Source organism: Rattus norvegicus, chromosome 5 (assembly GCF_021556685.1).
Source record: "Rattus norvegicus strain SHRSP/BbbUtx chromosome 5, alternate assembly SHRSP_T2T, whole genome shotgun sequence".
Classification (NCBI taxonomy): domain Eukaryota; kingdom Metazoa; phylum Chordata; class Mammalia; order Rodentia; family Muridae; genus Rattus; species Rattus norvegicus.
The window spans coordinates 81471952-81494811 of record NC_141538.1 but is presented as its reverse complement, the minus strand read 5'-3'; the positions used below and the strand labels follow the sequence as shown (position 1 = coordinate 81494811).

The 22860-nt window shown below is 41.7% G+C and overlaps 1 protein-coding gene and 1 long non-coding RNA gene across 8 annotated transcripts in view; one reads left to right on the top strand and one right to left on the bottom strand.

Moving 5' to 3' along the window:
- Fkbp15 (FKBP prolyl isomerase family member 15) overlaps positions 1 to 22860 on the top strand; it is a 64059-nt gene that overhangs the window by 19449 nt on the left and 21750 nt on the right. For 5 of the 7 annotated variants that reach the window (XM_087549734.1, XM_087549732.1, XM_087549733.1 and 2 more), the window contains exons 4-16: positions 295 to 364; positions 5422 to 5496; positions 5815 to 5913; positions 7603 to 7752; positions 8944 to 9012; positions 10177 to 10323; positions 12210 to 12352; positions 12991 to 13039; positions 14443 to 14550; positions 17119 to 17221; positions 18809 to 18915; positions 20523 to 20637; positions 22520 to 22629. In XM_087549734.1, the coding sequence (XP_087405860.1) occupies positions 295 to 364; positions 5422 to 5496; positions 5815 to 5913; positions 7603 to 7752; positions 8944 to 9012; positions 10177 to 10323; positions 12210 to 12352; positions 12991 to 13039; positions 14443 to 14550; positions 17119 to 17221; positions 18809 to 18915; positions 20523 to 20637; positions 22520 to 22629 (1345 nt within the window). 7 annotated transcript variants of the gene reach the window in all.
- LOC148005840 (uncharacterized) overlaps positions 12463 to 22860 on the bottom strand; it is a 30176-nt gene continuing 19778 nt past the window's right edge. Inside the window, exons 2-3 of the long non-coding RNA XR_015620933.1 lie at positions 13754 to 13905; positions 12463 to 12707 (exon numbers count right to left, since the gene is read on the bottom strand). This is a non-coding gene — a long non-coding RNA (uncharacterized LOC148005840). The remainder of the gene's footprint in view (positions 12708 to 13753; positions 13906 to 22860) is intronic.

Genomic DNA, 22860 nt, shown 5'->3' with positions numbered 1-22860 from the left:
TCTGGATAGTAAATGACTGAAGAGTAAAAATGTTGGGACCAGGTATGATGGCACTTGCCTTTAATCCCAGCACTTGAGAGGCAGAGTCTGCAGGTTTCTGTGAGTCCTAGATCTGCCAGAGTTGTACCAATGAGACCCTGTCTCAAGGAAAAGAAGTTGCAGAAGAGCTTTAGACTATAAGCTGTCCACCTCTGACCTTTTCTACAGGCCAGACACCTAGATGTTTAAGAACAGATAACTGGCCCTTCATGGCTTAGAGGGATCCTGATACTTGTCGTATTCTTGCTTCAATAGCATAAACGGTCAATATGCAAAGCAGGGCAAATTTGGAGCAGCTGTCCTGGGGAACCACACAACAAGAGAGGTGAGAAGACCCACATTGGTTTATATGCCACATCCCAAGTATCGTTAATGCCGGGGGTCTGTTTCTTTTCTTTTCTTTTTTTTTCCGGAGCTGGGGACCGAACCCAGGGCCTTGCGCTTGCTAGGCAAGTCCTTTACCACTGAGCTAAATCCCCAACCCCCGGGGGTCTGTTTCTTATCTGTTGGATAGAGACTTATGTGTCAGAGGATGAGGGTGTCTGCTGATGATAACTGAGTGTGGATTGTTAGGATTGAGTAAATGCCCTAGTTTGTTACTGTTATGCACTCAAACAAGTGCTGCTGTTCAGAACGCTTGTGTTAGACATCTCCTTTTGTGATGGCTCTGGTGTAAGAGCTGGAAAGCTTTAAACTGTTGGGTAGCTAATGATCATTCCATTCTCTGAGTGCATTCCATCTTTTTGCCTATGTTAAAGACCAATATTTATCCTTTGCAGTCTGAAAATAAGGCTGAGCAGTTGGTCACTGTATTAGGGTGAAGTATAGTGGATGTCACTAAATGCCCCCAAGCCTGACTTCCTTGAGTTGGTACATCCAGTTCAAAACCACTCCAGAATTTTGAGTTAGAGATTATTGAACTAGACAGAAGGAATTCTAGTATTTTGAGGCCCAGAGAACACAGGCTTCCTGTGCTCTGCCATTCTCAGCACAAAGCTAAGATTAGTTGCCCATGGTGACTGATACGATGGCCAATACTCTTAAGTCAAGTCAGTGGAACTTCAGTATTACCCATGAATATCAGTTCTAAGGCCTCGCAGCAATTAGTCTTCCACCCTCCTCCCACCCTCGCCTCACTCTTTGTCCACTCAGGGTATTTTGAACAGATCTCCAATATACAGTTTCAGCAGAAAATGCTTTAGTATATAATTCCAAGAGATGAAATACTTAAAAAGAAAATTATCTCGCCATTATCAAAAGTAAACAGAGCATCATAGTCATTGCCAGGACGTGTTCAGATTTCTTTTTTCCCCTTTATTGTTTTTCTTCTTATCCTTCTATTTGAATCAGCATCTAGTGAGGTTATCCATTGCAGTTGGTTCCTGTGTCCCTTAAATCTTTCATCCTCCCATCAGGAAGCAAATGATGTCTCTTGTAGCAGGTACTGATGACTGTTATCTGGAACTCTAGTTTTGGGACTCCACTATGCTTGACTGACAGAAGGAGGTGGTAGGTTGGAGGAGCAATTATAAGGAAGCCGATAAGAGGCTAGAGATATAGCATAGTGGTTAAGAGCACCAGCTGCTCTTCCAGAGGACCTGGGATTGGTTCCCAGCACCCACATATTTGCTCATAACTATCTGTAATCCCAACTCAGGGGACCTGACGCCCCCTTCTGGCTTGTATAGGTACTACATGCATGTAATGCACAGACATAACTGCAGGTGAAACACCTGTACACAAAAAATAAATTGTGGGGGGCTGAAGAGATAGATGGCTCAATAGTTAAGAGCCCGACTGCCTTCTCAGAGGACCCAGATTTAATTCCCAGCACCCATATCACTGTTCCCAGCCATCTTTAACTCTAGTTTTAGGGGATCCAATGCTCTCTTCTAGCCTCAACAGGCACAAGGCACAGACTTGGTATGCAGACGGAACACTCATTCACATTAAATAAAGAGTAGAAGCTGATGGCTGGGCGGTGACATTTAATCCCGGGATTTGAGAGGCAGAGGCAGGAGGGCCTATGTGGTCTCTAGGACCAGACTGGTTTACATAGGGGATTCAGGACTATGTAGTGAGACCCTGTCTTAAAAAAGAAAGAAACAGAAAAATTGCAACAATTATATTGTAAAGTTATTTGGAAAAGCAAAACAGGACAAAACAAAACAAAAAATCTCACTGGAGAGTTGCAGAAATGATGAAGGGAAAATAAATTAAAATCTTAGAGAAAAATACTAACGATGAGATGTCTTTGTGTCTTGAGCATATTGCTGACTTTAGGTGTAGTCTAGGCAACAGGTATGACACAAACAGAGACCGAGTGAGAAGAGAGACTGACAATGTGGAGAGTCTTGCAGCTCAACACTGGTATCCCTTGTGACATTTGTTGAATTCAGGAGGGGGTATAGCAGTCCAGGCACTATGCCAGAGTCAGAACAATTTCTGCAGCTTTGTGGTGCATAGGAGAGACACTTCTACAGCAAGACTACCTGCAACGGGTAGCAACTCCCTTCCTTTTCTTATATTTAGTAGATTTCGAATGTCATGGGAAAGTATGTAAAGAATTCAGCTAAAAATACCCGTTGAGTAAAACTTTAAGAACCAAGGAGTTAGAGACTTTCTAGGCTTCCAGCCAAAAGCTTGGAAAGGTTCTGCATGAGTAAGAATTAGAACAACTCAGAGGTAGACTGATTCTTTAAAAATTTAAAATTTGTTTATTTTGTTTAAGTGTATGAATATTTTGCCTGCATTGTTTTTCTATGCACTGAGTGTACAGTGCCCATGTGAGAAGGGGCATTGGATCTCTCTGGAGCTGGAGTTAGAGTTGTGGTGAGCCTCATGTGGGTACTAGGAATCAAGCCTGGGTCCTTTGTAAGAGCAACAAGAGTGCTTAGCCGCTGAGCCAGCTCTCTAGCCCTGGTAAACTGATTCTTAATAAAGTCTAATCCTCTTACAACTAGTTCCGTCTACAGTGGAACTAGGGTGATCAATCCTTCATTTTGAAAAATAAAATAAATATCTCACATAAAATCACACAGCAGCCCTTATATCCCTGTGTTTCAAGGACAAATTTCATCTTTTAAGAGTATTTATTTTTACTTTTATGTATTTATGTTTGCATGTGGGAATGTGCTATGAATGCAGGTTCCTGAGGAGGCCAGAGGTATCTGCTCCCTTGGGTTAAGCTTACACATGGCTTTGCGTCTCCTCTCATGGATATGGAGAATTGAACTCAGGTCCTCTGGAAGAGCAGCTAGTGCTCTTAACTGTTGAACCAGCATGTCTCCAGCCTAGAGGGTAAATTTTAATTATTTGGATGTCTGTGTTTGTTTAATCCATATATAGTACACACGGTTATCCCTAAGTCTCTGGGAGATTGGTTCCAGGGTCCTTTCCTACGTATAGATAAGAAAATCTGTGATATATACTAATGATATATGTGATATAAATAATATTCCTTATGTAAAGTGGAGAGGGCTGTACTTGTACATCCTTCCATATACTTTAAATCATCTCTAGGTTATTGTGCCGTCTAATAGAGTGTAGATGCTACATAAACAGTTGCTGTTTTATTTAAGGACTATAAGAAAAAATGTTTAAATTTATAGAACTAGAATCTATGAAGGATAATTGTAACATATTTTTATATATAAAATTTTGCAGTTTAACATTTTAAGTACACAGTTTAGTGGTATTTTATTTCTTTTTTTAAATGTTTTTTTAAAGATTTATTCATTTATTATATATAAGTACACTGTAGCTGTCTTCAGACACACCAGAAGAGGGCATCGGATCTCTTTACAGATGGTTGTGAGCCACCATGTGGATGCTGGGAATTGAACTCAGGACCTTTGGAAGAGTAGTCAGGTGCTCTTAACCGCTGAGCCATCTCTCCAGCCTGGTATTTTATTTCTTAATTAATTTACTTTGTATTTATTTTATGTATATGGGTGGTTTGCTTACATGTATGTCTGTGTACTACTTGTGTGCCTGGTGCCAAAAGAGGCCAGAAGAGGGTGTTGGATTCCTTGGGACTGGAGTTACTGGTAGTTATGAGCCACCATGTGTGTGCTATGAATTGGACTCAGGACTTCTGGAACAACAACCGTGTTCTCCACTGCTAAGCTGTCTCCACAGCCCCAGTCCAGTGGCTGCAATGGCATCCAGTACTAAGTCCTCATCACCGCTGCTCTAATTCTTCATAATCTCAAACAAACTGTTAAGTGGTAAACCTTATCTCCCCTCTGCTACTCCTTTGCATCCTCTAATGCGCTACTGCTGTGAATTTAACTGTCTTAGATACCTCATGTAAGAGGAATCGAGTGGTCTTTATCTTTTCATGATTGACTTGCTCAGTATCCTTGAAGTTCATTTATGTTTTTTCTTACTCAAGACCTTACTAAGTACATGCTCCAGCCCTGTGCTCTACAAGAAAAATATCTGTAAGAAATAATCCACTGCCAGTAGATTGTTACTATGGGATACTCTGGAGGAAGCTTGTTAGGTAGAAGGAGGTATATATGTCCATGTCCTCCTCAAGGCCTGGAGAAAGTTCTCAGATATGTTATCCATAACACATGTGGTTTCACACTGTACACAACTTGAATAGCTATAACTAGGAGAGTGGGTAAATAGGCTGTGGCATGTTCACATAGAGTAGTAGTAACTGACAATATCGAATCAAGTACCAAAAAACAAGTAACAAGTAACAAGTAAGTGAAAGAAGCAGGACAAAAATCAAGATCTGTAGGCTGTTTGCACTAATTTAACAATAGAAAAATTGATCTGTGACTGAGTCAGAGTAATAGTTCTCTGTGGTAGGGATGTAGATAATCGGGGGCAAAGGGAGCTATGTGGGATGTAGGAAACACTGGCTTTTTCTCAGTCTGCCTGGTAACCACATGAGCACATATACATGTGACAAGTCTCTGAGCTGTACACATATGACTTGTATGATTTCCCCCTCAAATTTAAAAGATGTTTGTTGTTGTTGATTGGTTGGTGTTTGTTTTTGAGATGGTGTTTCATTCTATAGCGAGTGCAGAACTCAAACTCATGGCAGTTCTCCTGCCTCCGCCTCCCAAGTGCTAGGGTTACAGACTTCCACCACCAGATCTGACCTGCGTATTCTGTAAAGCACCTGTTACCATCTCTTAGTTGCCCTGCATATGAATGGAAATGCCAACAAAATAAAGCTATTGCTGATCATGGTTAAAGAGCGAGGCCAGAATGCAAAGAGGTGAAAGGGGCAGTAGAAATTCCAGTTGGGTCTGAGTAGGTTTGGATTTACAGCTGTAGGAAGCATGACCTCATGTCTTACTGCTGAGTCTGTGTTACCTTTTAACATCTGTTTTCTCTTTCTACCTGTTGTGAGTACAGTATAGGATTCTTCTCTACATCAGTCAGCAGCAGCCAGTGACTGTTGCTACAATTCATCTGAACTTTGAGCTAATGGTAAGAGTTCTCTTCAACCTGGAATTACTAGCCCCTTCAGGGTTGTGGGAGACATGGGCCTGAACATTGATGATAGAAAAAGATCCTCTGCTCAGGCCTGAACATCAGTAAGCAGCCTTCCAGAAAGGTCTCCTGGCTCCTTCTGGGAACGTGTAGGGTAGAGGTAGGGATGGGGTGGGCTAAGGCAGAGGAGAAGGGCTCCTGCTAGCTACCTCTGTGAGTCCACTGGATCAGTTCTCCTCTGTGAGCTGAGGCAGTCAGATGTACTTACAGGCTGCTCTACCCGAATGATCCAAACTTCCCTTTTTCTTTTCCCAGGTTCGGCCCAATAACTACAGCACCTTTTATGATGACCAGAGACAAAACTGGTCTATCATGTTTGAGTCAGAGAAGGCCGCTGTGGCATTCAATAAACAGGTGACGTCTTCTTACTCTTTCCTGTGCAAAGCCAGAGCACTTGTTTGGACTCTTCCTTATTTTAGTTATGGCAAAAGCACAACTGCTCTGTGTTACTAATGGCAAGGTAAAGAACCCACTAAGCTTGCTGTGTTTCAGGAAAAGAATAGATCTTACTGAGATTGCCTGAGGAATGTCTAAAGGGAAAAATAGGGAAGCATAAGCTTATTCAGTTGAACACCTTTTATGCTGGGGCCCAATGGTTAAAATACTTGTTGCAGCTGGGCATGGTGGCGCATGCCTTTAATTTCAGCACTCGGGAGGCAGAGGCAGTTAGATTTCTGTGAGTTTGAGGCCAGCCTGGTCTACAAATAGAGTTCTAGGACAGCTAGGGCTGTTACACAGAGAAACCCTGTCTCAAAAAAAAAAAAAAAAAAAAGACTAACAGAATCAGGGAGTGGTGGGTTTAGCCAGAGATCCACTTCAGAAAAAACAGCAATCCAGGAAGTCACCTGACTTTAACCTCTGACCTCCAGACACATGTAGCCACGTACCCATGTGCCCACACATGTGAACACACCACATATGTACATACCCATATTAAAATCCCCACTGTTTTTTTGCTACACACTTTTCATAAAGACACATGAAACTTGTAAAAGTTGCATTTCAAAAGACTGTAATTTTATGAACTCGTTATAGAAAATGTAGAGACAACATTAAAAACTCATGTAAGGGCCAGCTGGTAAAGCACTTGCCATGTAAACATGAGGGCTCCAGTTTGATCCCTGCAACCGTGTGGAACAGGGAGCCAAGAGTGGTGGTGCAACCCCAGCCTGGGGAGGCAAACATGGAAGCCCTAGGTCCAGCAGGCAGCCAGCAGAGCTTATTTGGCAAGTGAGAGACACTTTCTCAACATTCAAAGACAGTGCCTGAGGACCAACACGCCTGAGGACCAACACTGGAGTCTGTCCTTTAGCCTTCACACACATATGCACACAGGTAAATGGACCTGAGCACACATGCGCGCCTCACAGACATAACCCACATACATACCCACACAATCATAACTTTACTACCCAGAGTAACACATATTAGTACATTAAATTGCTTTTTAAAAACTGTGTTATCAGGAGTAAGTATGCGTATTCCTTCAAGAGTTCTATGTACTATGTTTTTTATCCTTCCACCTCATGAAAATTATGTAGAAGCTTGTAACGTGGATGTTGTCTGCTATGGCTTGAATGTGCCTTTCCCTCTAGAGGTCACATTACTGAAACTGACCACTAAGGTCTTTGGGAGGCGATCCTGAGGTCAGATACTTACTGTTAATACTTAAGTTATTTCCTAGCCGTATTGCCAAGCACTCTGTATTGGCCCGTTTAATTTTCATAGCCACCTTGTAAGATTTGCAAAGCTCTTTTCTTCATTTTTGCAAGTGGGAACGGGTAGGTATATGGAGATTAAGTTATTAGCTAAAGGTCAGACTTAAGAAGTGGCAATACCTGGATCTGTACCCAGACATTCTGACTCCAGTGCTGACTTGCTGGGCACCCTGATGCCTGGCCAGATTACTGACGTGGGAATGGCTTATTTCTAACCTTGTAATCTTTGTTAGTGGGTGCAGCTGTTTGAGAAAGAATATTAGCAGTGGTGGGATGGCTGTGAAGCTTAAACCAAGCTCATGGTGCTCTGACCTTGATCTCGCAGGTATGTGTGGCCAAGTGCAATAGCATTTCTTCCTTGGATGCAGTGCTGTGTCAGGACCTGGTTGCAGCAGAGGGTCCTGCTGTGGAAACTGGAGATTCTTTAGAAGTAGCCTATACGGGCTGGCTCCTTCAGAACCATGTGCTGGGCCAGGTAAAAGAGCATGCTCTGCAAGTTCTTTCTATGTATGTGACATGCAGCTGTCCGTGTACACATGGGAAGTGAACTGTGGCTGCTGGCCAGTAGAAACGTTTAGGGAGACTGAATTAGTCTCCACAACTGCTTTTGGGGCACGCTCGTGAAATGCTGCTGTGCAAATGTGCTCAGTGCCTCCACACCCTGTCTCCTATTTAGGGAGAAACAGTCTCCCAAGATAATTCATGTGTATGTCTTGTCCTCACTGCCAGTTTTAAATGTGAGTATATCTTTAAGAAGGAGGTCTTATTTTAAACCTTCTCTTTTTTTGTTCTTTTTTTTTTTTTTTTTTTTTTTTTGAGATAGGAGCTCAATATATATAGCCTTGGATGGTCTGGAACTTGCTATGTAGACCAGAGTGCTGGGATTGAATGATGTCTAGTTATCATTTTCTTTTTAACAGGCACTATAAATATATTGCAATTGTTATGTTTTTTTTTTTTTTTTGGTTCTTTTTTTCGGAGCTAGGGACCGAACCCAGGGCCTTGCGCTTCCTAGGTAAGCGCTCTACCACTGAGCTAAATCCCCGGCCCCAATTGTTATGTTTTTAATAAATACTGTTAAGTTCTTGAGAGCAGTATGATAGATAGAAAGAACGGAATAACTTAAAAAGTGTGAGTGTGTGGGGCTTGGTGTCACAACTCTTTAATCCCAGCACATGGGAGGCAGGTGCAGGCAGGTCTCTAAGTTTTGGGCCAGTCAGGGCTACATAGTGAAATCCTGTATCAAAAAACAGGGAGTCAGGGATTAAGTCCCGGTTTGACCTTGATCAACTCTCCAAGCTCTTATTTTTCCCATTCATGCATGGAAGTTAGTCGGCCTTGACCTGCTTTCTTGGAAGGACTGTTTTAGCACCAAATGAGTACATTTACTGAAAATATTTTATAGATGGAAAAGTGCTTCAATTAATGATGCCAGTAGTGGGTTTGCCCCCAGTTTGGCAAATTATTGTTCCCAGGGTATTCGTTCTTTGTGCTAAGCTTCACGTATGTTATAGTCCTATCTCCTCAGCTTCTTCAGCAGCTATGTGCCCTGACACCTGTTGTTTCCTGTGTGGGAAGCACTGACCCTTTGTTGATTATCATCGTGGTGATTATTGTTTGTGAAACTGGCTGAATTTTTTTCTTTTTTTACTTTATCAAATGGCAGGTTTTTGATTCTACTGCTAACAAAGATAAGCCGCTTCGCCTGAAATTAGGATCAGGAAAAGTTGTCAAGGTAAAAAGGCCTGTTTTGGAATGTAGTTTAAATGTTGAGACATCTCTAGTCTGTTCTTATCTAAAGTCTGGAAATGCTTGGTTGAACAGTAGGAAGGAAAACGGTGTTTTACACAGTTGGCATTTGGGAGAGTTTACCTATGAGAAGCTAGACTGAAGAGGAATGTATTTGTTTTCTTCAGCTCCATCCTTTCTTTTTCATTCTGTGGCTCTGGAGACATTATCCCATTGTTCCCAGAGCCTCATGGGGAGGGGCACTGTTTCTTTAGCAGCCACCATATGCTTGGTCTTCAACTATTTGACTGATGTAGCACGAGGGGCACTATTCTGGGATTCAAGCTGTGAATTTTGCTTGATCAAGAGCACTTTATATATATGCAGTGTCATGTGTTGGGCATGTTAGGGCTTTTCACTGTGTCCATTCATCCATGTGCAAATTTTTTTTCCCACTTATTGCCTATGGCAGTTTCACCCAAATTTTCTGGAGACTTTTCTGTTAAATAATTAAGGCACGCCCCTTGCAGTTAGGCAGGTCTCATGGTCAGCCTTAACTTAATACCTACTGACTGTACGCTCTCAGGACCAGGAGCTTGCTTTCTCACTTAAGTGAGGGTAATGCTAACAATCATGAGATTAAACAAGCAGGCAGAATACCTACCCACAGGGCCTGAGAAATTGTCATTAATATGTGATAGAGTCCATTCTCTCTCAGTACTATACAGCTGTTCTCTCTCATCATTTAAGTGTCTTACCCAACTCCAGATATGCCAGCTTTTATCCTTTCTTTTTCATTTGGGGTGTGTGTGTGTGTTGTGTATGTGCGTGCGTGCCCGTGCGCGTGCACGTGTGCACGTGTGCACGTGTGCCCATGCGCTCATGCATGTGTGTATGTGTATCACAGTGTATATGTAGCAGTTAGAGGACAACTTTTAAGAGTGAGTTTTCTCCTCCCACATGTAGGTTCTGGGAATCAAACTTAAGTCATCAGGTTTGGTGGCAAGTAAGGTGGCCCTAACCCTGTGAGCCATCTCACTGGCTCAATAGGACAGTTTTCATCTAGTTTTGTTTTCTAGAGTGCGTGTGTGTTGTATGTGAGTTTATGTGTTTGTGTGCATGTTCATGTGCTTTTGTCTGATGAGCTTTTTCCCACTTCTAATATCTGTAGGGTTTAGAGGATGGGCTTTTGGGCATGAAGAAAGGAGGAAAGCGATTGATTATCACTCCTTCAGCCTGTGCTGCTGCCTCTGAAGGAGTGATAGGCTGGACTCAGCCAACAGACTCCATCCTGGTGTTTGAAGTAGAAGTTAGGCGGGTAAGTGAAACCGGCCTGTGTTCTTATAAATTAGAGTCTGAAGCTATAGATAGCTTTTAAAATAGAAATGGTAGGGTAGGACAAAGGTTGGGAAAGTTCTTGCCTTCAGGCATGAGGTCAGAGTCCAGTCCCCAGAACATACATAAACATGCTGCATGGTGATGTGTGTTTATAATGACCACATATGTTTGTATACATAGTCACACACACACACACACACACACACACACACACACACACACACACACACACACAATATCTCTCTCTCATGCATTCATAGGAATTTCTGAAAGCTTTAGAAGAAACTATGAGTGCTTTGAGAATGGCATTAGAGTTTAGCATCTTGTCTTTTTTTTAATGTATAAAAATCTCGTCAGTAAGGTGTGGTGGGGCATGTTTAATCCCAGCAGTTGGGAGACAGAAGCAATCAACTCTTTTTTTTTTTTTTTTTTTTTTTTTGGTTCTTTTTTTTTTCGGAGCTGGGGACCGAACCCAGGGCCTTGCGCTTCCTAGGCAAGCGCTCTACCACTGAGCTAAATCCCCAACCCCCAAGAAGCAATCAACTCTTAATGAGTTTATGGCCAACTTGGTTTACTGACGAGCTTCAGGTCAGCCAGGGTCACATGGAGAGAGCCTGTCTTTGGATATGTGTAATTTCTATACTAAATAGCAACAGCTTTTGGTTAGTTTATAATATTCCTCCCAAATGACCCTGATATTATTGGGTTGAAATTAGGTGCTGGTGACTCTAAACTACAAAATGCCGTACAAATAATGAATGTTATGGCTATCTCTGTGTAGTAGTTATGCTTGCCACAGCAGAGAGATCGCCCTCCTAACAGGAGACCCTTTTCTCTGTTGGGTCATCTAATCTTACAGTGACATGTCCCCAGATGCTTTCTTTTAAAGACATATAGATTCTCTTACGTTTTCTTTGAGGTTGAGGAAACCATGGGTAATGGTAGACAGCAAGCAATGTTGAAACTATTAATACTGAGACATTTTAATATTGTTTAATATTGTAAACATAAGTAAAGTCTTCTACTTTACCAGTAATCAAGAAAGTAGAGCCAGGCATAATAGTACATGCCTCTAATTCCGGCATTTGAAAGGTAGAGGCAGGCAGATCTCTATTAGTTTGAGGCCAACCTGGTATACATAATGAGTTCCAGGACAGCCAAAGTTACATAGCGAGACCCTGTCTCAAAGAGAGAGAGAGAGAGAGAGAGAGAGAGAGAGAGAGAGAGAGAGAGAGAGAGAGAGAGAGAGAGAGGGAGAGAGAGAGAGAGAGGAGGGATGGAAGGAAGGAAGAAATTAGAGAAAGCATACATGAGAGAAAAAGACTGATAGGGAAGCAATGAAGGAGGATGGAGTATGTGTGAGAGATGAGGAAGAGAGTACTAAAATATACTTTGTGCAAAAATCTAGACGTAGAGCTAGTCACTGAATTAAGGCATTCTTTGTGATAGCAGTACGCCATCTAGCTGTGAGAAATAGGTTTTTATAAGAACATACATGCTTATGATTTCTGTTCAAGAATCCTTTGGAGTCTTTACCTTGTAGACCATAGCAGGAATGAGCATGACCTTGAGGTTAGACATGCTCTTCGGTAGCTGAAAACAATGAATATTTAGTGACGTGGAAATACATTAATGTATAAGCAAGTAAGCAGCTACAAAGCTCTGGCCCCATTTGTAAAAGCACACATGCTCTCATTCATACACACGGATGATGTAATGGTAGCTGAGTCACAGCTAACTGCTTCCTTTGTCTTTTCTGTAGCATGTTTTCATTTTGCCTATACTGAATAGGCAATAGCTTTTATGCTAAAGAATAAATAAAAGAGAGTATGGAAGGGTGAGTGTGTACACTCTGTTCTACTGTAGGTCAAGTTTGCCAGAGATTCTGGCTCTGATGGCCACAGTGTGAGCTCCCGGGATTCTGCAGCCCCCTCCCCCATCCCTGCTGCTGACAGCCTCTCAGCTGATCCTGTTGTGACACCACCCCTACCACTGCCTCTCAAGCCCGGGTAAGGCTGTGGCAAGTTCTGGGATTCTTCAACGTGGTTCCTGAGATGTAGTTTAAAACTGCAGTCAATTTTAAGTAATTGAAAAGAACAAAAAGCAGGATCAGGAAAATGATGTATTTTGACAATAATTCTTTTTACAATGGATTAATGGCTGTCGAAGTGGTGATAAGAATACCTACAATCCTTTCTTCCATCCTTCCTTCCCTCCCTCCCTCCCTTCTTCCCTCCCTCCTTTCCTTCTTCTTCCTTCCTTCCTTTCTTTCTTTCTTTCTTTCTTTCTTTCTTTCTTTCTTTCTTTCTTCATTTTTCCTTCTTTTCTTTCTTCCTTCCATTCATCCTATGTTTTCATTAATTCCTAAAAAAAAAAAAAAGAATACCTACAAAATTCTGAGCAAAGGGCAAAGGGCAAAGGGCATGAACACAGAATGCAGGCCCATGGGAAAGTGGAGTGAATTTGAATGAGAAAGTTTGTTCGGTTCAGCCTTGGTGGCTTTCAAGGACTATACAAATAAAAAGGAGCTAAAATTCTGTTTTAGCTACTCTGTTGACTATTTCACCAACAGTGTTTCAAAGCCAGTTTAATTTGGGTTTGCCATTATAGGTTTTGTATTATCTCAGGATGTTTTATTTGATTTCAGGGAGCCGGCTCTTCGTTCCAAATCCAGCTCTGTCAGTGAACCGCTTACTGTAAGTACAGTAAGTGTGATTCTGTCCCCCAGCCCTGCAGTGCCTGTTTCATGTGCCTGGCATGTAGTTGAGAGCCGCTGAGTTAGAGTAGACACTAACCATTACTTTATTTATTTTGTCCTACTTAGACATCAGTCAGTAGAAGTTAGCCTGGACTTTTACATCCGTAGATCTGAGTTAAAGGCATATGGCCATGAGAAAATGATCTAACTTTTCAAATCCTCAGTTTCTCATTGGTACAGTGGAAATAATTTTCACAGCCTCCAGTCAGTTCGCAAAGCCCTGAGTGCAGAGACTGTGAAAAGCTGTTTTTAATGAGCAATAGCTGTGGTATTGCTATGAGAGTGGTATGAAGCTGGGCTGAGCCCTCAGGTAAAGCTCAGTTCATCCTCAAGCTGCCATTTATTCCAAGAGGAATGCATTAGAGGTTAATCTTTCTCTGTTGCTTATTCTGTGTAACCATGAAGAATTTACTCTGTAAACATAGGTTTATTTCTTCATCTGTAAATTGACATAAGGAAATGAACACTTACTAAGTTTTCAGTATTATATCTGGCATATTGTAAGTGCTTAAAAAGCATTGTTCACATTATAATTGATGCTAAAATAATTTTATATTATATGTATTTTATCTCAAAAAGAACAAAATACTATCACTGCTACCCAGACCAAAGACGGTGTGTGTGGGAGGGGCTTTGAAGAGCACTCATTTACCTGAGCCAGTAGACATCCTTACTTCCATTCTCTCAGAGGAATTCAAGCTTCTTCATCCACTGATTGACTTTAAGCAGGTCACTGGTTTTGTTTCCCCAATGGTGAGAGGAGAGGACCAACGTTATTTCAGTAAAGTTTGGATTTGAATGCCTCTAGGAAGGATGTAAAAGGTGGTTTGCTGCTGTCCTGCATGGTCCATGCAGGCTCTGGATGTGCTGCAAGTGGACCAGATGGCAGACAAAGAACTTCAAGCTCAAGCCAGGCCTTCCCTAGCACTGAGGACAGGAGGTGAAGGGTAGAGCCAGGTCCTCCCTCTCGCCCTGTGCACATTCAGCCACAGCAGGGAGCAGTTTACAAGCCATTGGTCTGATACAGTAAAAACTGTTGTAAACCGAGGAAGATAAACCAAGTCTGCCTAAGCACTCTCGTTTTACAATGGGGACATTGGTTAAAAGAGCTCTTGCATATGAAAGCAGTCCATTCCCAAGCTATAGGGACTTAATTTAATGTTGATATTAGGAATCTCATTATTTGCATTGTCTTTGGTATCATAAATAATTCTTGCTTTCTAGAAGAAATGGCTTCCATTAAGTAATAGAAGGATTAAAGGTTTTGGCACAAGGCAATGAAGTAGACCTATTTGAAAGCAGTAAACCTCAGTCACAGTGGTGTCTGTGCCTTCTTTTTAGAGTCCTGATACAGCCAAGGCCAAGCTGATCTCTCGGATGGCTAAAATGGGCCAGCCCATGCTGCCCATCCTTCCTCCACAGCTGGATTCCAATGACTCAGAAACCGAAGTAAGTTCCCTCGACTGTGTTAAAATGCTACAGGTGCTGCCATCTTCTGTTTCTTTGGTTCAAATAAGTGCCTTTCCTGCTTCTAATCCAGAGTCACTGAGACCAGGGTGGGTGTATGCCTTTTAACTGTGACTCGCACATCCTCAAATGGAGGTTAAGCTCTGCACATCTAACCAAGAGGTGGCTTAGTGTTCATGAGTCGGGATCCGGAATCTGCATTGCTCATAATCTTTAGCTGCCTGTCTGAAAGTAATAAATCTGCTTCATGTTGAGAGAAAAGGATCAATCTTAGACAATAAGATATGCAGACCATACAGGCCCTCTGTTTTTTTAGGTTTCTGTGTTTGTTGGTTGAGTATTTGGATCAACTTAGGAAGCACTGATCTTCTCACTGATGATATCTGTTGTCTAAATATCAAACTGTTAAATTTTATGACTATATATAGGGCTTTTTTTCATGTTTTAAAACTGTTATTTAGCAGTTCAAGGTTTCATTGAAATCAAGTCTACCAGGCTTTTGATGTTGTGCTTAGAAAGCATTCCCGGGACTGGGGAGATAGTTCAGCAGGTAAAGTGCTATGCAAACCTAAGTAGTTTCCCAGCACCCACATAAAAGCCAGATGCTATAGCTTGTGCCTGTAATCCCAGCTGTAAGGAGCCCTGACAGAGGGATCCCTGGGTCCTGCAAGTCAGCCAGGCTGGCAATCAGTGAGCTCTAAGTTTGGTGGGAAACCCTGACTCAAAGTTAAGGTGGAAAGTGATTGTGTAAAACACAGTCAACATTGTTGACCTCTGACCTCACCATGCACAAAAGAGGGCAAGTTGCACACACCCTCCTGTATGTTATACATGAACACATATAAACATACACATACAATAGAAAGCATTTTCATATGCATACTTTAAATCCTCAGAAATAGGATTATTTTATATTTATTTAGATCTAAATTTGTAATCCACAAGAATATAAAGTAACTTAAGCCTTTTTCAATGATTAACTTGTTACTGACAATTCTTTCTCAAGTGAACTGAAATATATGATTGATTGACTTTTGAGAATTTTTTCATTTGATAGAAAATGAAAAAAGATATAAAATATACTCTGAAATATTTTTTAGAGAATTGTTTTATTCCACACCCCTCCCCCAGAAAGATCTAAAATGTATCATTTAAAATGGAAGCTTATTGTTTTGTTACTGTCTTCCCGGTTTCTACAAATGAAAGTTGAATAATAAAATTCATTAAAAATTGCTTTTAAGGGCTGGAGAGATGGTTCAGCAGTTAAGAGCAATGTCTGCTCTTCCAGAGGTCCTGAGTTCAATTCCCAGCAACCACATGGTGCCTCACTACTGTCTGTAATGGGCATCCGATGCCCTCTTCTGGTGTGTCTGAAGACAGCAACAGTGTACCCACATACATGAAATAAATCTTTTTAAAAAATTGCTTTTTATATAATTAAAATTTAAATATAATTAATTAAAAATTAAAAGTTACTTTATTGTATAATAATTAAAACTTATAAAGAATATATTTAGGAAAAAGGGTATTTTCTTTATATATTGCTTTATAAACTGACTTTTAAACTTAATGTTATATCATAAATACCTATGTGAATATCAGTAATATATACAAAGTGTATTGCTTTAAAGTAAAGTGTATTGCTTTAAATACAAGTCAGTGGTCTTCTGTTTACCACAATTCCCTTTATTCTCCTGATAGATGTTTAAGGTGATTTGGATTCAGTGATAATCTAAAAGTGGGCTGATTTCCCAGAGGAGAACAATGGGGCTGGGAAAAGCTCTAAAGTACAGGAATAATCAAGAGATGACAGCCCGTGAGCCACAGCACAGTGAATTACAGTCACATGACTCCTGCTTCAAGACATTTTGGCCTTGCATGAAGCAGGAAGACAGGCAGCTTTGGTTTTATGAATTTTTAAAAATATTTTAAGAATGAGATCAAACAGCCAGGTGTGGTGACACACCTTTTATCTCATGACTTTCAATTAAGGCAGAGACAGGAGCATCTCGGAGTTTGAGGCCAACTAGTCCACATAGCAAGTTTCAGGACAGTCATGCTGCATAGAGAAACCTGTCTCAACCACCACCACCAACAAAAGGATTAGGACACGCATCCTAGTCAGACATCACCAAAGGCAGCGTGCTAGTGAGGGGCGGTGACTCCTGCTCTGTCCAGTTTTCTGTGGGTGTTCTGAGGTTTGAAACTGCTTGGCAGAAGAGGGAGGGAGGCTGGGTTGTTGCTGATCAGTGGGGTAGCTGATGGTGCAGTCTGTAGAACTGTCAGTTTAGCTGCCTGAAGTAATAAGACACTGACAGAACACTGTAGAAAATAACTAATTATTTGATATGATTTATAGGAAGAAGAGCTCTTACTCTTGCATAATCGAGTCCTTTATACAACTCATATCCCTAACTACTGTCTTTCTGCCCGCCTTTCCTTCCTCTTTCTTGATTAGAAATCCTGTGTTGTGAGCCGAGTTAGAGACAGGCAGCCTCCGTCTTCAGCTAAAGGCCTACACATAATGATCAACCCTTGTACTTCTTTCAGGATGCAACTCTTCTTCGAGGAGCTGGGCCGTCCCTTGTGACACCATCTGTCCAACCCTCTCTTCAGCCATCTCATCCGGTATTACCACAGATGGCCTCACAGGGTAAGAAAGGAACTTCACTAAAGCTTGGCCCTTGAGTTGAGTCAGTTTTCATCTGTGTTCCTTAGATTATTAACTAGCATTGTTAGTGCTGGGGCCTGGGTTTGGCACTAAGACTTGTCAGTTTGTCTCCGAGTAGAACACTTTGAGACTCAGATATATTCAGCCTGTGTGTTGCAATGTCTGCTGTGTTGCTTTGCCCCTTTTGGAAGTCTGCGCTCAGCTGTTGAGTCATCTCCTATGTATTATTTTGCATTCGTGTCAGCTGATGGGATCTGAGTCAGATGAATAAGAGAACACTGTTCCCACCTTTGCTGGGATGCCCATGGGCTGCTTTGGGAGATTAAGTGAGGAAAGTGGTCTGGTTTAAAGCATGGGAATGTTGGGTGCTAGTCCAGTCTTACGAGTGTGAAGGAAAGTTCCTGGAAAGAGCCCCACCTGACACTGAACCTTGTGCAAGGGTGGCTAGCTAATGAGAAAGCCAAAGATTGTGCAGAGGCAAGGATCCAGCAGGTTCAGACCAGTGGTCATTTATCTTGGGCTATCTTTAGCATCCTTAGTTGTTTGTTTAACAAAGTTTTAATTGTTTGATTTCACCAATGAAGACTTGGCAGCCAGATGCTTGGGTGAAAGCCTGCTCACTCAGAGGCAGAGAGAGCACCCAGCTGACCTTCCTACTCAGGCTAGCCTCAGAAGTAATGCCCCCTCTCCCCATCTCAAAAGATCTCCTTTAAACTGAATATCCCTCCCATCTACTTTCTATGTATCTCTCTATCCGTCCTCCTGACTCCCTCTTACTCTCTCAGTTTTTTTCTAGTCCTTTGTTCACTTCCTGCCAACTGGTTGCTTGCTCTGCCTCTTGACCTGTTCTTAACCATAGTTGTCTTTATTTAACCCTGTTTACAGTATTCAAGCAGAAAGATTAAAGGTGTATGCTAAGACTGGGCCATACCACAACTAAAAACAGATTTCTCTAGTAAATGACACAATCTTAGGGTTCATAGTGTGATCAAACATCCTGCAGCACTTAGTAGCCATTTACTGCCCTTCTCTGTATGTGACCTAACATCTCTGTCAGATTTATTAGGTAAATCCTTTGGAATGTACAGAGTACTAGCCTCTACCAACCAAAAGCTAAGAATGTGATCAGACAGTATCTGAGGCCTTAACCAGATCTCACTTTCTGGAACATGCCTCCATGATGTTTTTAAACCACTCTATTTAAAGTGTCTAGGCTGGGTGGGTGGATGGGTGAGACAACACCCTCATAGAAGAAGGGGGAGGGGGAATGGAATAGGGGGTTTATGGATAGGAAACTGGGAAAGGGGATAACATTTGAAATGTAAATAAAAAAAATATCCAATAAAAAAAAAGAGAAAAGAAAGTGTCTAGGCTTGTAAGAACTTAATGAGACTGTTAACTATGTAGGAACATGGGATTGGGAGTCACCTGAATCTGTGTTCCCAGGACATGCTCACATATATTTGGCTCCAAAATAAATAATCTATCTCCTTTGAGGTAAGAGTTGTGTTTTTGCATGAGAAAGCAAGCAAGGGTGGGTAATAGTAAAAATATCTTGATTTGTCTTAGCACCTCAGCCAGCTGTTTCTGGGCTCCAGACGGCCTCTGCTGCCTTGATGCCAGCTGTATCCCTTGATTCTCACTCAGCTGTATCTGGAAATGCTCAGAACTTCCAGGTAACTATGTTTTAATTAATTAATTAAGTAATTAATTTGTTATTTTGAGAGACGGTCTCACTATGTCATCTTGGCTGATCTGATATACACACCCCCTCTTTCCCCTCTCTCTATACACACACACACACACACACACACACACACACACACACACAAAATCAGGCTGGCCTCAAACTCTCAGAGATCTGCTTGCATCTTGCCTCCTGAGAACTGGGATTAAAGATGTGCACCACCACATCTAGTCCTCAGGTAAAAATATTATTTTAAAACTCTTTCAACCATGAGATAAGATTTATGTTCTTCTTGTATGAACATAGAAGATCCCTCTCCTTTTTACACAGCAGCAGTTCCCCAAATCAATGCTCGTCATTTCCCCTCTCCTAAATTACTGCTTTCTTCTCCCTAAAACCACACAAAGTTTTATGTGTACAAGTTTTTGTGAAGATTAAGTGCAAGAATAAGCAAATTTCTTATTAAAGGCCTGGGCCTGGCACATGGGAAAGTTCCCATTGGTGCACATAAGATAGTGAGAGCTGCCTCTCCTGCCCTACCCACCCTGGAAGTGATTCCGAATGGAGATGTGGGAGCCATGGTGGGCAAGCTTTGCTCTACTGGGATAAGGAGAATCAAACCTGTAAAAAGTCTCCCACAGAGGGATGGAATATCCTTCTGCCACAGACAAAGAATTTTTTTAAATAATTAATGTTTGGGTTGTTATGTTGTCCCCATAGTCTTCCTATGGGGAACGAGTGACTTCTTAAAATGATAGCTGATGTTTACTGTGCATTTGCCTTGCGCTGGGCACTTACTTTGGCAGTTGTTAGAGACTTTGCTTGGACCACCTTTAGCTCATTTAGCAAATTCCCAAAGCTTTCATCTTCCTTTCACAGTTGCGAAACACAGTTCAGAAAAATGAGAGCTTCTGGTCACCCAGATAGTATCAGGATCTAGTGAGTGATGGCGTATGTCTGTTATCCCAGCATAAAGGAGCTGGAAGCAGGAGGATCAGGAATGCAAGGGTATCCTCAGCTATGTGGTGATTTTAAAGCCAGCCTGAGCTACATGAAACCGTGTTTGAAACCATACACAAAACAGAATCTGGAGGTTGAGCAGTAGATGGCTCAGCTGTTAAGAACCCAGCATAGTGGGTGGATTAGAAACCCCCATACTTGTCCTTACATAGATACATACACACGTACACACAGATTGGGAAAAAACAATTAAATTAAAAAGAACCTATGGGAGAAGCATTATGAAGAATCTCAGAAACTGGCTGGCTTAGTTTGGAATTTTGAAAAAATAGTTTTTTCTTTCCTTTAAAAGGAAACTAAACAGGATGTGCTTAGTTTTAAGTTTTCCTTAAAAATAGGCCTGATAGTAGGAAATCAATTCCCATGTCATTAAATCATATTGCCAGAGGACTGGGTAGCAATTCAAGATCCTGTTCCTCAGGTTTTGGGTAGGACTGGGGTGACCAGGTACTGTCACATCCCATAGACAGTTGCCTGACTGTGATCTTGTCATCTCCAGCTTTAGTAACTCCCTCCCTGGTTCATGTGCTTTGTTCTATCACAGGAAACCAAGTAAGTAACCTGTCACTTTCTCAGCCCTATGCAGGAGTGCAAGCCTACACATACCCCCAGACATCCTCAGTTTCTTCCCAGCTGCAGCCTGCTCGGCCCTTGTACCCAGCGCCATTGTCCCAGGCTCCCCACTTTCAAGGTAGAGAATAACTTCCTCCTCCGGTTTTTCATCTTCTGCGCTTGCGGGCTCTCTTCTTCCTCCCATTCTGTTTTAATTTTTCTCTAGCAGCTCTCCACCCTTTCTTTTCATTGTTTGTTTGTTTCAACAGTTTGATTGAGATGTAATTTATATACCATATGATTTATTCAAATATGTAATACAAAGAAAGCATATATATAATATATATATATTACATGTTGTATATGTGTGTATGTGTGCATACATATAAATGTGCAGTTATGCATACCTGTGCACACGTACATTGGATGTCTCCCTCTATTGTTCTGCAGCATATTGTTTTGAGACTAGGTCTCTCAGTAAACCCGAAATCTGCCATTTGGGATAGACCAGCTAGGCAGGAGCTTTCCAGATTCACCTTTGTCCACCCCCAGTGCTGGGCTTATGTAAAAACCATGCTCAACTTTTAAGTTATTGTTTTTATATGGGTGCTAAGGATTCACATTTGGGTCCTCGAGCTTATGGAACAACTAGTTTTACCAGCAGAACATCTTCCCAGACCCCAGGATTTTTTTTTAAGGAAATGTTCAGAATTATGCATTTGTCACAACAACCCATTTTTAGAACATTTATATCTCTCCCAAAGGCCCTTTGTGCCTTTGTTCTGGGTGTTTTTCCTTCCATGCTCTCCAGCCATCCCTTTAGATTCTGCTGTCAGAGTAACAAGAGCTCATAGCAGACAGTGAAAGAGCAAACACTGGAGGGCATTGGGGGAAGCAGGCACTGCTGTGGGTGGTGAGTGACTCTGATAAAAACCGTTTTATTAAAAAATTGTAAATTATGAAAGTAATTCACTGTAGTAAAAATGTCAAGCATGACAAAGTAGGATAAAATGTCCTCTCTGTCATGAAACTTCTGCCAGTAGGACAGCGTCTCTCACAGTGCGTGGGTAACTTTGTGTGTATTTTGTGCACTTGGGCAAGTGTAGGTGTCTTTTGTAAACAAGGCAAGAGCAATGTTGATGGATGTGTTGGTTTCCTGCTGTGGTGTGCAGCCTGTCTTTTGCTTGGTAATCGCTTTGGCATCAGGATAGAGAAGAGGAACAAGTACACCCAACAGCCTAAGCTGCATTTCTGCAGTGGGAAGGGCTTCCTGAATGCCGCCTTTGTCTGGGGCCCTGTCCCTTTTCCATCTTTGAAACATTCTGACATCACTCCAACTAGATATTTTCTTTGGCTCACCGCCTCTCCATCCACTGCTCCCATAGACACACTGCATGTATTCATCGCCAAAGGTCAACATCATTTTTAAGGTGCTACTTTTGTACCTTGTACATGGTCTTTTTTCTACACTTGAAATGACTTCCTTCAAAAAATTGTTTTTAAGACAGCATGTCATGTAGCCCAGGCTGATCTTGAACTCTGAATCTTCTTGTCTTGTGAGTTATAATCACGTGCCACTATGCCCATCCTGCATTTAACACACTGTGTTGTAATGATTTGCTTGTGTCAGTTTCCCAACTATAGCCCACTAAGATCCAGAACCGTATTTTATTCATCACTGTACTCTCGGTGCCTGTGCAATGCCTGGCATGCGGTTGGATGAATGGGAAACAATGTAAATGCAGGATTATAGTCGTCCAAAGTGGATACACTTGAGCCAGTGTGCTTTTGAGCCAGATTCTAGCTCTTGAAGCATTTTGCAGAAATATAACTTAGTTATTATTAGTTTGGGAGCTCTTTTCTCTCTATTGCTTGTTCTATGCCTTCTCCTCACAGTGTGAAATCACCTATGGTGTTTGCTCATACGTGGCCCCGTCTTTCCTCTGCTAAAACTGCCCTTGACTTTTCCATACGTAGTTTTCTCTTTCCAGGCTTCTAAGTTCCTTTTCATGTCTGTTTAGGATCAGGTGATATGATGTCCTTTCTGATGACCGAAGCCCGGCAACACAACACTGAAATTCGAATGGCAGTCAACAAAGTGGCTGATAAAATGGATCATCTCATGACTAAGGTGACTGAGTCAGAGCTGAGGCTCTGTTGAAAATGGGCCTGATGGGCCAGGGATGGCTCAGTAGGTAAAAGCACTTACTGGACATGCCCAGTGGTCTGAGTTTGATTCCTAAAATTTATCAAGAAAAGAGAGAACAAGTTCCTGCTCATTATACTCTGACTCCCGTTCATGTGCCATGCACAGGTATACATACATGTCCATACTCACACATACATATGTGCACATGATAAT